This window comes from Schistocerca nitens, chromosome 7 (genome assembly GCF_023898315.1).
Source record: "Schistocerca nitens isolate TAMUIC-IGC-003100 chromosome 7, iqSchNite1.1, whole genome shotgun sequence".
NCBI classification, from domain to species: Eukaryota; Metazoa; Arthropoda; class Insecta; order Orthoptera; family Acrididae; genus Schistocerca; species Schistocerca nitens.
Window position 1 is genome coordinate 632,343,966 of NC_064620.1, and position 16,627 is coordinate 632,360,592.

General features: G+C 37.9%; 1 protein-coding gene across 1 annotated transcript in view; it reads right to left on the minus strand.

Annotated features, from left to right (window-relative positions):
• Positions 1–16,627, minus strand: part of LOC126195031 (DNA mismatch repair protein Msh6) — a 321,830-nt gene that overhangs the window by 246,207 nt on the left and 58,996 nt on the right. The window contains exon 3 of the mRNA XM_049933475.1: positions 4,795–4,851. Coding sequence (XP_049789432.1) covers positions 4,795–4,851 — 57 coding nt within the window. The remainder of the gene's footprint in view (positions 1–4,794; positions 4,852–16,627) is intronic.

Genomic DNA, 16,627 nt, shown 5'->3' on the forward strand with positions numbered 1-16,627 from the left:
TTCTAAGTTGGCGCGCAGCTCGTCATCAGACTGCAAAAGGAGGTCCCTATGGAAAATAACACCCTGGACCATATTTAAACTCTTATGCGGTGTGATCGTAACAGCAACATCCCCCAACTTGTCACAAGCAAGTAACCTGCGTGACTGGGCGGAGGATGCCGTTTGTATCAGTACTGACCCAGAGCGCATTTTAGACAAGCCCTCCACCTCCCCAAACTTGTCCTCTAAATGCTCGACGAAGAACTGAGGCTTTGTGGAGAGAAAAGACTCCCCATCAGCTCTCGTGCAAACTAAGAATCGGGGCGAATAACTGTTACCTCCAGCCTGAGACTTACGCTCTTCCCACGGCGTGGCCAGGGAGGGGAACGTTTTTGGGTCGTACTTCCGAGCATTAAATTGAGCCCGAGAACGCTTAGAGACTGCTGGCGGCTGGCCGCCAGCGAGAGATGATGTACCACGCTTCATTGCGGGTCATCCGCCCTGATGCCACCTACTCCGACCAAGGGCCCTCCCCACGGGCGCCACCCAGCCGCAGCAATAGCCACCTAGCAGGACGGCCATTGCCGGGAGTCCTGATGCCCCAAGGAGATGGGCATCTACTCCTTGGCATACGTGGGGAGTTAACGGCGCAGGCATCAGTAGAGCGATCCCTGTGTTGTCAGGGGGCTACAACCAAGAGGGTACATGGCGGCCCCACCACAACGGGCTGGCTACCGTGCTGGATCTTAGGTGCAAAACTGTCCAAGGTCGTTGTCGCAGTTAAAAACAACACCACAGAGTGCAGGGTGGTAATCGCCCAAGAGATGGAAAACGAGCGGGACACCATTGCAACAACGAAAAAGCCGGCTAAAGGTCTCAATGCACGACGGATACAGTGCACCATGTAAGGCGCCCTTCCCCAATTGGCTCGCTCTTCGGAAGAATTTAGAAAGATGGAGGTCAAACCCGAGAGGGGACCATCACATAAGGCCGAAACATTTGAGACTCCTTTTAGTCGCCTCTTACGACAGGCAGGAATACCGCGGGCCTATTCTAACCCCCGAACCCGCAGGGGGCTACTGTAGCTGTAAAATATTTACTGAACTCTTCTGGCTCAAGTAGAACATCTTGTGTTTGGGAAGAGGTATGCTCTTGTTTTATAATATCCCAAGCACCCTTGCATATTTTTTTTTTTTTTTTTTTTTTGGGTCTCCTAAGTAATTTTCACAGGCAGCTTGTTTGGCAAGTTTAAGGTTGGCTTTGTAATGTTTTTTGTTTTTACATTTCAGGTAGTCTTTATAATCAGTATAATTTTGTTCTGCCCCACATTTGCCATTGTTTTTATATGTTTTGTACAGTGAAAGCATATTTTCCTCTTTTCCCAGATACTAGTAAGGTCATCAGTGTACCAACAAGCTTTTTTACCTTTTCTATTTGGTTCAGTACTGTTTCTTTTCATCGGTGAGCAAGAGTACCGTAAGTCAGTATATGTCTTAAGGAAATTATTAAATGGAGTTTCAACAGCTGATTGATCTGTGTCATATTCATCAGTTTACCTTTCTAAGGAAGTCTGTGAATAACTTAACATATTCCTCTGACCTCTAACCAACGTTATGCTTGGCTTCTTATTTGGAACCTTATAATTCTTATCTGACTGTGTATACTGATATGTTCGGAGTAGAGGATCACGATCTGTAAAACATTCATCTACAACACTTACACTATATAGGTCTATTGAAAAATGAACTATAATATTGTCCAAACAGGCATTTCCACGTGTCGGGCTATTGTTAGTATGATGTATATTTAGTGATCTGAGTAGGTTTAAGAATGTTTTTGTGTTGAGTTCCTCTGTGTCTAGCAAGTCAATGTTGAAATCACAACACACTGCTACATTTGTTTTGAGTTTTTAAGATTTTTCTCATCAAGATAGTTACCTACAAAAAGGTACCATATGTATAAAAATTGGCCAGGTGCATGTAGGACTCGTGCACGGAGGGTTCCATACAAACTACTGACAGGTCATCCATTCTGGGAATCGAGAATTCTACCATTTCTGCCTGTTTATCGACACTGATACTGGCAAGATATCGGTTCCAGGGATTCCAAGATCTTTGTATATGTTTTAATCTCAGTAATATAAATGTGACAAAGTGATACAGGATGCAGGTGGGCATTATTACTATAATCAATTTTTTTCATTTAGGCCAACTGGGTCAGAATGGTAGAAGTCGAACATCAGGCAAGGAATGACTTTATTGCTCAAAGAATGCATTTCCAAATTTATCCATCATCAGATATCCAGGAGCGATTACTGCACTTAACTACATACATTAACCATACCTGTGTATCTGATGATGGATAAATTCTGGAATGCATCATATAAGCAATAAAATCATTCCTTGACTGATGTTTTCACTTTTACCATTGTGACCCAGTCAGCCTGAATACAGAACTACTGATTGTTTTAATTTCAAGTTTGATGTCGGATATCAAATACCAAAAGAAATAATTTTTTCTTACGATACAAATACAAATTAACAGTTTGCAGATTTTTTCCTTTATTTGTACTATCACGCCTTACTTCTTGTCGAATTTCATTACTGTATATCAACAGGAAGAACCCTATAAGGTGTGATGAGTTAGTTGGTGAGTATTAAAATATGTGACATAAGAGTGAAGTGCAGAATGATCCAAATTTTGTTGGAAGAATTGTGACTAGGGATGAGAGTCGGTGCTACGGATACGATCCAGAGTCAAAGCAAGCGTCCAGCCAGTGGAAAACTCAAAACGTCACCACGACCCAAGAACGCACAAGTACAAACCGAAGTGAAAATATGTTGATTTGTTTTATGTCAGTGGTATTGTCTACAGGCAGTTCACTCTCCAGCACAATCAGTGAACCAACATTTTTATTTGGATGTGTTACGAAATTACGAGTGTGTGCAACGAAAACAGCCATAATAGTGGAGAAATGAGAACTGGTTGCTCCACCACGAGAATGCTCCAACCCAGACAGCTCTGGTTGTTTACCAGGTCATGGCAAAAAACAGCGTGGTATTTGTGTCTCATCCACCCAAATGACCTGATCTGGCTCCGTCTGTCTTTTTGTGACAACAACAACAACAACTGGCTAATGGGAGTAACTAGTCTGTTCGAATAAAGATATCATGACCAATCACAATCATTTCCAAACTGTCTCTACTGCACATGCACAGTTTCGTGATTGTTGTGATCGTCTTGACACCTTTGTCGAACCATATTCAGCATGTTTCATCGGTTCATCACTTGGAGCACTGGCTGACGCCTTCACTCACTTTGTATTGTTCAAATGTTTTTGGTTTAAATGGTGTCAATAACTTATTTTTTCATGCTGAACAAAACTTGTTTGAGAATTTATTCTCATTGTCAAGTGCTGTATTTGCGTATGTATTTTTTGTGATGTTGCAGAAATAAACAATGTGAGTGATACTTTGCGTGAAAGTGGTTTTCTACATAACTGAGGAGGCACAGTACCTGATAACCTCAAAAAGACAACTACAGTGCAAGACACATAGAACACCACATATGCAAACAATGCACAAAATACTTATGCAAATAATTTCACTTGACAAAGAGAAAAAATTCTCAAAATGGGTCATGCTAAGCATGAAAAAATACGTAACTAGTGCAGTGTTACATTATTTAAATAACAAATGACAGCTGCAGGCTTTCCAAAAAACTTCGATTATGACGTATGAAACTGAGCCAAAGGTATATACTTACCAGTTATCAGTTCTGGTTACATCAGCGGTTTTTATTAGATAATAAACAAGTCTCTGACAAGTATTTTGATACATATTATGTACATATACATAATGAGTGAAATTGCAGTGTCCTATAGGTAACTTTTACAGCTTAAAACCCTGTAAAGATGCACAATACAAGAGAAGGAGGTAGTTGAACAGTGTACTACCTTGATGAAACACAGGTGAATCAGAATCATTCCAGGAATATCTACTGGAAAATGAGCAATGATGCTGGCAGTTTGAAAGTTCCCGTAGCAAAAGATTCTCAGATAATTATTCTTCTAGTTTTATTTCTGAGAGTAAACTCATATTTAGGTGTATGAAAAACAGCAATGACTATCATTTGGAAATGAGTGCTGTCAGTTTCAAGGAGTGGCTCACAATTTTTGTGACTGTTATGGGCATGATGAGTTCTGTGTGTGTTTAGGCCACATTAAGCTTACCCCAAAAAGTTTTATACCCTTCTGAGTGAATTATATTTGGCATAGAGGGCACCTACAATATGTACCTTTTAACGTATTACATTTGTTTTAATCACATTCTGGAATTTTTTATTTTCCCTCAGAAATATGTTGTTGGTGTTTTGATTCATAGAATGTGTTCTCTAAGTGGATGTTACTGGGCTGTAAAAATTTCACTGGACTGTGCGGAATAGTTCCAAAGTTATTAAGACCTGAAGTTGGGTCTGAAGATAGATTGCCAGATGCGGGTTGCAATTTCCAGGTCACGCCACCTTCTTTCACAAGTCATAATTCTGGAACTAATTGGCAGGGGAAACTAATACTTTGTACACGAGTGTCCCACACATGGCAGAATTAGTGTACTGAATTTCAGTCAAATCTGAGACTATAAGCTGGAGCCCCTGGTTGAACTGACATGGAATGACCCTATAGGACAGACGTAATAAGAACTGGCCATCAGAAATAATGTAGCTGCCACATTACAGATCAATAACAATATTGACATTACCATCAACACAGCAAACACAACTACGAGCTCTTACAAAATACCCCCATGAGATCTTTACCTGCTGGAGATCCATTGTCCAGACACAATTTCTTCTCTGGTGGAGGGTCTGACGTACCTACAAAAGAGAAATGGTACAATGGAAAAAATTGTTACATTACAGCAATCCAGTTACTGTACTAACACATTTATATGTTACCTGCAGGCTTAAGGTTTCATTCTAGCACCTCAGTATGCCAACCTCAATATCCTTTAGCACTCTTAACAAGCAACAACACAAAACAACTATATACTGCAGATCAAGTGGATTTCATATAGTGAGACCCTCTACGGAAAAATATTCCAGGTACCAAATCATAAAAAAATGTAGAAAACTTTTTACAGTTACTACACTAATATTGGCAAAAATTGCAACACGAAATAGCATAGGGTAATTGAAATGAACTTCATACAATAGATTAGGATCAAAACAATATACAAATTATTAAGGTTTCCAGAATTGCTCATGCTCTCTGAACAAAAGTCCAATAAAACTTCGTATGTTGCAATGGGAGCCTCTAATTGTTCTAACATGGAACTGGAGGGGTAAACTACATTTATGGAGACTCACTCTCTGTGCAGATTATTTCCAAATCCCCAAAGCACTTACAAAAATTACTGGAGAATTGTGGCAAACAAGCTGCCAGTGAATGAGATGTTAGGACTAGTGGGACAGAAAGCAGAGCTAAACCTCATTCTTCCAACAAGGCTCACAACTTCCTCGCCATATGCAATAAGGCATTGTCGTGCTGAAATACAGTGTATGGAGTAAGCTGATCATGGAGTTACCAATCTATATTTTGTATAGATTGGCACCCAAAACCACCTAAAATGTCACTTGTCCTCCAGGATTCTCCAGAATGCGGGCTGCCACAGTGGGGTGACTGGCACGGAATAAAAGGGTTAAAATGGTATTAGTCCAAAAAGTAAACATTTTGCAACTCAAAAAAACTGGCGATGGGATTCAAAGGCCCACTGATGTCCGAAGCACGTGCAGTGTCTTGTTAGTTTTGCAGCATAGGACATTTAATCTCATCACTATTTATAAATTGCAATTTCTAAACTGTATTTGTATATATTTATGATGATTAGATAATGTTTTTAAAAATTGATGTTTATCTTGGCACCCAAAATGCACAGGCTTGTGGAACAGATAAAATACGTACAAAGGTGTGTGTGTCTGTGTGTGTGTGTGGGGGGGGGGGGGAGGAGGGGGGGTTTATTATCAATTCCATTTTGCCCAAGTTCATGGAATTTTTATTAAGGAATGATTTTTTTTTATTAACAAATTTTTATATTTCTGTGTACAATTCCTAGTCATGTTCACCAAAGATGTGTCACTGGTGTGAGTCCATGTTCTAGGGCTTCTTTTACAGTTATTTTGCCATTTCTCCTCCTCTTTGAGATGAGCAAGAGTGCATTACAAATTCTGGTTGATACTGTGATTGCTCTTATTGTAAGAAGAAACAATTGGGACGGTCAAGTTTAGACTTGAGCTCTGAATATATTTAAATGCATGGAAAACATAATGCTTAGTTATTACAAATAGAACAGGAAAAAAGGAATTTGTTGTTATTTCTAATTCATTATCATGACCCACTGGGAATCTAATCCACATTTAGTAATGTTTGTTTTGGTAATGTTGAGACGATAATCTACATAAAACCACTGCTGATACGGCAGAGGTGTTGTCTAGTTGTCCTTGAATGCCTGCAGAATGAAACCAAAAGGAACTGCTGAATTCTACTTGGAAATTAAATTATGACAATACTGCTGACTGACCCAATTACGTTAAAACAATGTAGGCAGGAGTTGCTCATGCAGTGTATTACACTCTTCTGGAACACTTCAATAGAGCCAAAAAAATGCAGAAGTTTTGATGTCAGTGAATTTGCACCATCACCCACACAACCAACCCAAAAAACTTTAGCCGCAACCAGAAACAACTGAGCTGGCATCTTGTGCACAGCATTATTTGCATGCAAGGAAAAACCATGCACAGCTTGTGATGAAACTGTCAGTTCAAAACCAGTAGGGGCACTACTTGTTTTCAATAAATAGCACAGTTAATAATAAACAGCTGGGTTTTTAACTTTTTGTAGGAATTAATGTGTAATATAAAACTTGATATGATTAGATTAAAAAATGGATGAGGCAACTGCTTTATAACACATTACAATACCTCCAACTGCATCCTGATCTCCCCCGCCACCCACTTGTAGTAGGGATGAGGTGCAATGCAAAACAAACACTCACAAAATTTGTGTTGCCATCATGTAAAATATACTGCAAGTCCCCAGAAAAGTGAGTCACTCTCAACCAGCAAACAAAACACATGGGATTAAAGTGTGGTGAACAGATAGGATTACACCCGAAGCATCACACTCTGGAGATTATTCTGTAAAGCGAACCACTTTGACACTGAACTTTAAAATAATTACGGTGCCCTATCACACGAAGTCACTGACTGATACTTTTCCTTTGTCGAACTGGCAAGGAATAAGAAATTTCCTGTAAAACAAACATAGGTAATTAAATTGCTTATTGCAAAAAAGCACTGATAACAAACTCTGATAGTACTCATAATGTGCACTCAGTGTGTGTGCATACTGTGTGATTAATTCATATTCATTATAAATGAATGGTTTTAACTTTCCAAGTATATTTTAAATTGAATACTTTAGTAACTGGTTTCAATTTCTCTTTGTAATGGCAGTGAATCTGCAGCAAAATAAGAGATAGAGAGGAAGGAAATGGTTCTACCAGCAACACCTGAACGCCCATACCCTTGTTATCTTTACTGGTGTCTGCAGGTCTGATGGCTTTAGCCATACTTTCTTTGTCTTTCATTTACTTTGGCTGTAGCTCTCTGTTCCTGTGGCAATGAGAATAAAGATGGTAGTTGGAGCTACACTTATGTTCTTTTCTTTTTCCAGCTATCAGTTCTCAATGGACCTCAATTATGTTCAGTACACACCATAAATTTTCTTATATTTGTACTGTTCTCAGTTTTTCATTGGTATTTACACATGCAGCTGTTGTTTCCAGTACAGAGTTTTTCCGTTTTGTGTTGAAGCACTTTTCTTCCCAAACACTTTCACTGAACTGTATGCAAAACATGCAGTAAAGTCAGGTTATCATGCTGCCTTGAAAACCTTCCTGGTTTCAGCATACAATGTGTGTTCTTTTAGCACAATTTATTGTGTTTTTCCTACCTCTTCAATGAAATGAGTGAATTTTCAACTCCAAACTTTATGCATACCTTTGCAGTCTAGAAATAACAGCGCGAAGAATAATACTGTCCCTGGTTTAAGGCCTGCCTTATGTCTTTCTGATGTTGCGAAGCTTAAATTTACAGGCCAATTTTGTATAGTGAAAGTCTGCCATTTTAAACATCGTAGGAGGATACACGATGCACAGCCTTAATTTTGCTTGGATGAAGCCTCGATAGAGGTATACAGATTACACTGTAAAGCCAAATACCAACAAACATTTGTTATCCTGGTCAAGTTATTAAAGTTTTTCATTATGGCTTTCTTTGACACCTCTTACAAGGGAACATTCCTAAGTGTATACAAATAATCTTGATGAAACTTGCTGGGTGTGTAGACAGGGAAAAATAATGCATGCACCCAATTTCACTTTTAAGGGATAAAACACATCTCGAACGGTAATTTGGCATATCAGGTTTAGAGGGAATAGCTACTAAACCATGAAATATAAAAAATATGTTTCATATAACAGCTAAAATGTAACTGATGTTCTTGAAAACTCTATAATCAACTTCCGAAAAAAATTAAAAAATTGCAATTTTTTTGATTCATAACTTAACAAATTTTGCAAAATGGAAACTATTGTTACATCATAAATTAAAAAGTTTTCAAGCCACATACATCCATATGTAATAAAGCTGATTTCTGTAATACAATTTTTGGAAAATAATTTGTACAAAATATGCTCTCAGAGTAGAAGCAATGTAATTAATTAAAATATCTGAACATTCATTATTATTCTAATTATTTGTTTTACATATTTTTGCTGTGTCATGTAAACTGTTTTCAGTTTTTTTTTTGTTTTGTTTTGTTTTTAGTTTACTGTTTCACATGTGTTTATTCTGTTAGTTGAAAATAACAAGTAACTCATCATTATGATATAAAATTGTTTGAATAATGATAATCTGTAAGGAAATCCTTAAAACATAACATTCTTTTACATCATGCACACGAAACTAACATTTTTCATATAATACACACAATGTACAACACAATAAAATACAAAATTCAGATCTTTCCTTTGCAGAGGACCGCAGCCATACAAATTCTTTTTAATGACATTTCCAACATTTTACTTAATTGTTTATTTATTTCGCTCAATCATATTTCGGCTTTGTAGCCATTCTCAAGTGCATGTTAAAATATTAAAACAACTCTACCCTGTCTATTGATATGTCTTTGTTGGAGAAACGTATTGCTTGTCTCAGAGATCAGGTTCATATTTCAGGAGATGTACTCGTATCCCATAATACAACAACTGATCTTTAAGATCAGAAATTTGTTTCTCCGATGATGACATATCACAGACAGGTCGGAGATATTTTAATTCTTTAACATGCACTTGAGAATGGCTACAAAGCCGAAATATGAGTGTGCTAAATAAACAATTAAGTCAAATTGTGGCAATGTCATAAAAAAAGTTCAAAAGTTGCCGCAAACTGTGGCAGGTGATCCCTTAAATTGATCTGCACCTGCCATACTCATACACTGGAAAACCTCGGCTAAGAGAACTGTCTATGTACTAGTGATTGCAGCTGATTATATTGTTTCTCAAGTGGTGAATGACATCATAACCATGCAGCAAAACTAGATATGAAAGTACTTTACACTGTTCTTCCAACATCGAAAGCCGTATACGTTCAATGACTGTACCTGCCTCATTGAGGCCTTTGGGGTCACCAGATGAAGTTCCTTGACTTAATGTACAATACTCTAAACAGTTCTTTCACACGACCACCCCATGCATCTAACAATAACACACATTTTTCTCCCACACTGGGAAAGAAAATTTTTATCAAATATCTTTTGACATAGACAAACATTAGCTTACCAGATTTCAATACCACTGCAAGAACATTTGGGGCTTCAACAAGAGATTATCTAATTCTTTGTCCAAACTTTCCATTCATTTCTTTTAAAAAGAATGAAAAGGGGGTAACAAATCTGCCAGCTGCAAAGACTGTAGGTTGAATCGTGTAACAGTGAGCAACTGATGACAATGACTGCAGCACGGATTCAACTTTCTTTGCGTTCTTTTGGAACACATTACGTAAATAGTGCTACTCCAGGTCAAATCCGCTCTAATCAGAGTACTACAAATCTTAAAATGACCTCATAGAGATCATTTTTATCATTTATGTAGTGTCTAGTTATAAACCACATTGTTTTCTGAGATGCAATCCCATGCACCTTTTTAAAATTCAGTAGCCATTTGGGGCTTGTCTTGAAATTACCCTTATGTAACTTTATTTCCCCACTCATTTGCAGGGCCCACTTACGTAGGTCAGTATCACGGATAACAAGTCTATGATCCATAGCTTCTAGTATTTTTTGTGAAGCCCAGCAATGTATTTCACATCCTGTGAATGTGTACAAAATGCCTTCTCTGAAAACTACCAAGAACAGATAGATAGAAACGCCACTCACGATGGAAATACATTGGATCTAATGGCAACAAATACATGTGATGTCTTTGAAGATTTCCACATCGAAACTGGTATCAGTGACCATGATATGGTTGCAGCAACATCGATTAACAAAGCACAAAGGACAACTAAAAAAAACAGAAAGATATATATGTTCAGTATACTACATAAAATACCAGTAGTTTCATATCTCAATGAGGAACCTGAAACTTCCAGCACAGCACATGAGCATGTACAGAAACTAGGGATCAAATTTAAATGAAAAGTTGACCATGCACTGGACAGATATGTACCCATCACAACAGTTCATAATGGGAGGGAACCTCCATGGTGTACGGTCACTATAAGGATACTTCTAAAGAAACAGAGATTACTGCATAATAGGTGTACAAAAAGGTTCGGGATATAGATAGAGAGATGCTGAATGAAACACATTTGGCTGTCAAGAGAGCTATTTATGATGCCATCAATGACTACCATAGCAGAATATTATCGAGTCACCTTCACAGAACCCAAAGACATTCTGGTTGTATGTAAAGGCTGTTAGTGCCACCAAAGTTAGTATCTATCTTGGGCAAGTGTTGTGAAAGGTGCCAGTAAGCGAAATACTAGGCTTAAAGTAGCAGTGGGAGACGTAACAGCGGAAATTCCGCTCTCAAATTCCCTCAAATTTCTCGAGGAAAATGTAGAAACTACAGACGACTACACACCCATGCAACAGAAGGCAGTTAGTGAAAAAAGGAGAAAGAAGATCAAGCTAGGGAAGGCACTTATTTATGCGGACAGTCATGGACGAGGGGTAGCGGCGGAGATTCACAGCAGGAACTCAGAAATAGAAGTTTAATCGATGGTCAAGCCAGGTGCCCATATAGCTGAAGTTACAAAGGACTTGAAACGTGAGTGTGCACAACTATCATCAAACGATTTTGTGATTATATTATTATCGGTGGTGCAAATGACGTTTATAGAAACAAAGGGGAAAAAGTGAATAACTCATTGAAAGATTCATTGACATCACTCACTCACTAAAGTAATTGTCATAAATATACCACATCGCCACGACTTGATGGAAAATTCTTGCGTAAATTCAGCAGTGAAAACAACAAACTCTAATATATTAAAGGTCAGTAAGCACTTCAAAATTGTTCAAGTTGTAGATATTTCTAATCTTGAAAGGGGAATGCACACCAGACATGGACTTCACTTAAATCTGCCAGGAGAAAGATTATTGAGTGATGATATTTGTAAAATTGTACTATCTAAGCATAAGGATATTAGTAATATGTTGCCATTAGAATATTATTCAAGCTCAGTCAGTCAGGAAAGTAATACTTTTTTAGATTAGAAATATGTAACTGCACTGAGAATGCCTTACAGAGTAATTATAAAAAAAGGCCCCTAGCACATAATACTCAGGAATACAAGCAGAAATTAGGGAACTTTTCAATTGAGAAGGATATTTTAAGTGTTTTTCATATCAATGTACAGTGTCCGAGAAACAAAATACATGAGCTAGAGAATTTTCTCGAAGATTTTCCATGTGATATTCTATGTGTTAATGAGCACTGGCTCTCAGAGGTTGAAGGAACTCTCTGTGTTCCATCTGGGTTTGAATTAAAAACAAGTTTTTACAGACAGAGACTTGGTCATGGAGGTGTCTCAATTTTTCTAAGAAGTAATAATCATCTAGACCATCAGTTATTGAATCTATGAACTTTCTGCTTAGAACAGTCATTTGAAGTAGCAGGTGTCCTTTTCTCAGGAATTAAGCTGATTCTGATGTCACTCTACCGAACCCCAGACGCAGACATAAATATATTTATAACCCACTGGGAACAACTGACACAGCATCTACAGAAATACAAGAATTTCAATATAATTTATCTAGGGGACATTAATATTGATGTCTTAACCAAGTCAAATGCTAAGACCCAATTATGTAATATTCTAAGATTGTACAACTTCTATCTGATTAATGACCAACCAATAAGAAAGAAGTCTTGCCTAGACAATATTCTCACCAACATGGATTGAAATTCATTTTCATACGGAGTTGAAGATCCACTCATCTCTGACCACAGTGGGATCTGGATTAAATTTCCAGTGACAAGAACCGAGCATTATAAAAGGGAACAGAAAATGTTCAGAATGTTAGGGGAAAGGAACATAGAAAAACTGAGATTCATTTTAAGGGAGATGGACTAGGAGAATAAAGTTTTAAACTGTAAGAATGTAAATGAGGCCTTTACAAACTTTTTGTGAACGGTTAGCTTTAATATTAATAAATACTGTCCAAAGATAACAAAGGTACTAAATAACCAAAATAACTTGAAAAGGAAACAGCTGCAAATGGTTCACTCCAGAACTTGCAGCCCTTAGGAAGGTTACAATCATCCTTCATAAAAAAGCCAAACAGGGAAACCAGGCAGATAAAGATAGGTATATCAGGGCAAAAGAAGTCTATAGATGGGAAATAAAAGCACCCACGAAAAGAGCCAATGAAAATTTTATCAATAATTCTAAAAATAAGTGTAAAGCTGCCTGGGCAGTTATGAATAAAGAATTAGGAAGAAAAGTAAGAAAGGAATCAGTGCCTATTGCATCCAACATACTTAATGAGTTCTTTGTAAATAGTGTTACAAATATTACTCCCACTGACAATCTCGAGTTAACATATAAACATAGAGTGAGCAACTATACCGCAGATAGAACCATGGGATTAAATTTTAGTTGGAAGCAAGTCACCCCTTGGGAAGTGTCTAAAATACCGTATTTACTCGAATCTAAGCCGCACTTTTTTTCCGGTTTTTGTAATCCAAAAAACCGCCTGCGGCTTAGAATCGAGTGCAAAGCAAGCGGAAGTTCTGAAAAATGCTGATAGGTGCCGCCACAACTAACTTCTGCCGTCGAATATATGTAGCGCTACACAAGCATGCTTTGTGGGCACAAAGATAAATACTGGCGCCAAAACCTCTGCATCGGTAAATAAATTAAAAAAAAAGGTAGAAGACGAGCTTTTTTTTTCTCCGCCCCGAGTTTCGACCACTGCATTTTCATACATTATCCAACGAAGTAAATACAAATTCCGTATTGTTCATCTTCGAATGTAGCAGAATTTCAATGTACTACGAAAATCCGACTGGCAAGACTGTTACGGATGTTTGTCAATATGGCCAACTCTACGTTCCGAGTTGCTAATAGGAACCTGATGAAATGTGAATCACATGCAGTATTCTCTTCACCATAAGAATAATACGAATATAAACATTTTGCCATGTATTCTTTCGTGTTTGTTGCTATCTCATTTAAATCCTGTCTGCGTAATAAACTACGAAACTAGAGTGAGACAACAGCAAACGCGGAAGAATATACGTATCGTGTCATGTTTATATTCGTATTATTCTTATGCCTAATAGTGATAGAAATGAAGCAAGGCAACTGACTAGATTTTAAATGTAAGATGACTAATTTCTGTGCAGAATTTGATGTACTAAAGAAGCGGCCGCAAAGATTTTCAAACGGAGGAAAATTTTCGCAAAACTATCGTTCAGAACATGTTCTATCATACGCATATTCTATCATACGCATTTGGTTCTTGTTGATCATTATCAAAGAAAGCAGCAGTGTAAGTAACAACAAATAGCAGTCTCTTGCCATTGTTTCACTAATGAGACGATTCCTCTTTTTTTTTTTTTTTTTTAAGCGGCGGTAGCGCGCACAAAAGCAAGTCATGCCGCGAGCGGCGACATGCCGTAAACACGCACTATCAAAATGCGACAAACAATGCATTACACAGTACAGTAATGCATTTTCAGCTTAGAGTGACGTAAACACCTATAACAAAGAAAACGGCACTTATCAGATCAAAGCAAAATAAGCAATCGATTCAAACCAGACGAAGCACGTGAAAAAGGAAGGGTACCCGTATAAATACGGACGGAGCGCCTGACGCATAGCAATGGCTACCTGGTAAAGCTTAACTGCTAAGCTTACGACTAGAACCAAACTACTGTAGCTGTATCGTCTTTCATTCGACCTAAATTGTGTCTCATATTACAATGGACCAACTTTGTTTCGATTTGGAGGTGCGGCCTAAAACTTTTCTCTCCCCTTGAATTTCGAGTCTCAAATTTCAGGTGCGGCTTAGATTCGGGAAATTTTTTTTTTCCTTTATTTCGAGTCTCATTTTTCAGGTGCGGCTTAGATTCGAGTAAATACGGTAATTGCAAAATTGAATAACTCCAAAACCGAGGATTATTACGGTTTCTCTAATGCGATATTGAAACAAATTTCAGACACAAAATTGTTAACGTTAACTTATTTCATAAATTGCATCCTTGAGGAGGGAATCTTTCCAGATTGTTCAAAAATGTCTATCACGGTTCCAATCCTCAAGAAAGGGGACAGAGACTGTCCAAATAGCTACAGACCAGTTTCGATTGTCCCTATTTTATCAAAAGTCATTGAATATTGCACGAAAACACAACTATTGAAGTACTTTGAAACGAACAATTTATTTAACAATGCTCAGGTTTGATTTAGGACACGTAAATCAACCATTAAAGCTGTAGACAATATCATCAACGAGATTATTACCAATTTCGAGCTACATTTAATTACTTGTATTACACTCTTAGACCTCAGTAAGGCTTTCGATACTATTTCCCATAAGATCTTATTTTCTAAGTTAAAACTATACGGAATAAAGGGCTCACAGTTATCGCTGATAGAATCGTACCTTGATAACAGACAACAAATGGTCATAATTGAGAACCAACTATCAGACATACTCAAAATTGAAACCGGAGTTATTCAATGATCAGTAATTGGTCCATTTCTCTTTCTAGTGTATATCAATGACCTCCCTCATAACTTGCCAGACAAATCAATTCTATATGCTGACGACATCACCATAATAACATCAGATGGAAATCTTGGAACTTTACAGGACAAAAATACAGACATTGTAGAAAACACCACATGGCTGCAAAGCAATAAATTGGTCTTAAATGGCAATAAAACAGAGACAATATATTTTTATTTGAGTAAGTTGAAACCATATGGGACGGTAAACACATCTGTCAAACTGCTAGGAATTTATTTAGACCTGAATTTGAACTGGGGCGAACATATGCAACAACTATGCAAGAAACTGTCCAGAGTAATTTTTTTATTGTGCAAACTTAGCACTTGTGTCAGTAAGAGCCAAATGTTAGAGGCATACTATGCCTTTTTCCACTCGTGTCTGGTCTGTGGCATAATACTTTGGGAGAACTCTTCAGGGGCTCAGGAAGTTTTTAAGAGGCAGAAGAGGGCAGTCAGGGGTATAAAGGGCTTACCCGACAATGACTCATGCGGACCAGTATTCAGGGAGCTGAAAATAATGACTCTGCAATATTCATATACCACTGTCTGATAGACATCAAAGAAAACCAGAGTAACTTCACAGTAAGGAGGGAGGTACATTCACATAACACAAGAAATAAACATTACATTGACACACCCCAGGTAAGGCTAAAACAAAACCAAAACTGCCACAACTACATAGGGATTAAGCTATTCAACAAACTGCCTATAACACTGAGGGAAATGCCAGTACAGCAACCAGGGAAGAAACTAAAGAATTGGCTGATTCTGAATACAACCTACAACATCCTGGAATTCGAAGGAAACTTGAGACGCCTCCAGAATGAGTGATGATAATAGCGTGTAGTGAAAATGCGAGGTGCATTCAAGTTCTAAGGCCTCCGATTTTTTTTTTCCGGACTGGAAAGAGATAGAAACATGCGCATTGTTTTAAAATGAGGCCGCGTTCATTGTCAATACGTCCCAGAGATGGCAACACCGTACGGCAGATGGAATTTTACCGCCAGCAGCGAGAATGAGAACTGTTTTAAATACTTAAAATGGCGACTTTTCCTTACTTGAACAGCGTACAATCATTCGTTTTCTGAATTTGCGTGGTGTGAAACCAATTGAAATTCATCAACAGTTGAAGGAGACATGTGGTGATGGAGTTATGGATGTGTCGAAAGTGCGTTCATGGGTGCGACAGTTTAATGAAGGCAGAACATCGTGTGACAACAAACCGAAACAACCTCGGGCTCGCACAAGCTGGTCTGACGACATGATCGAGAAAGTGGAGATAATTGTTTTG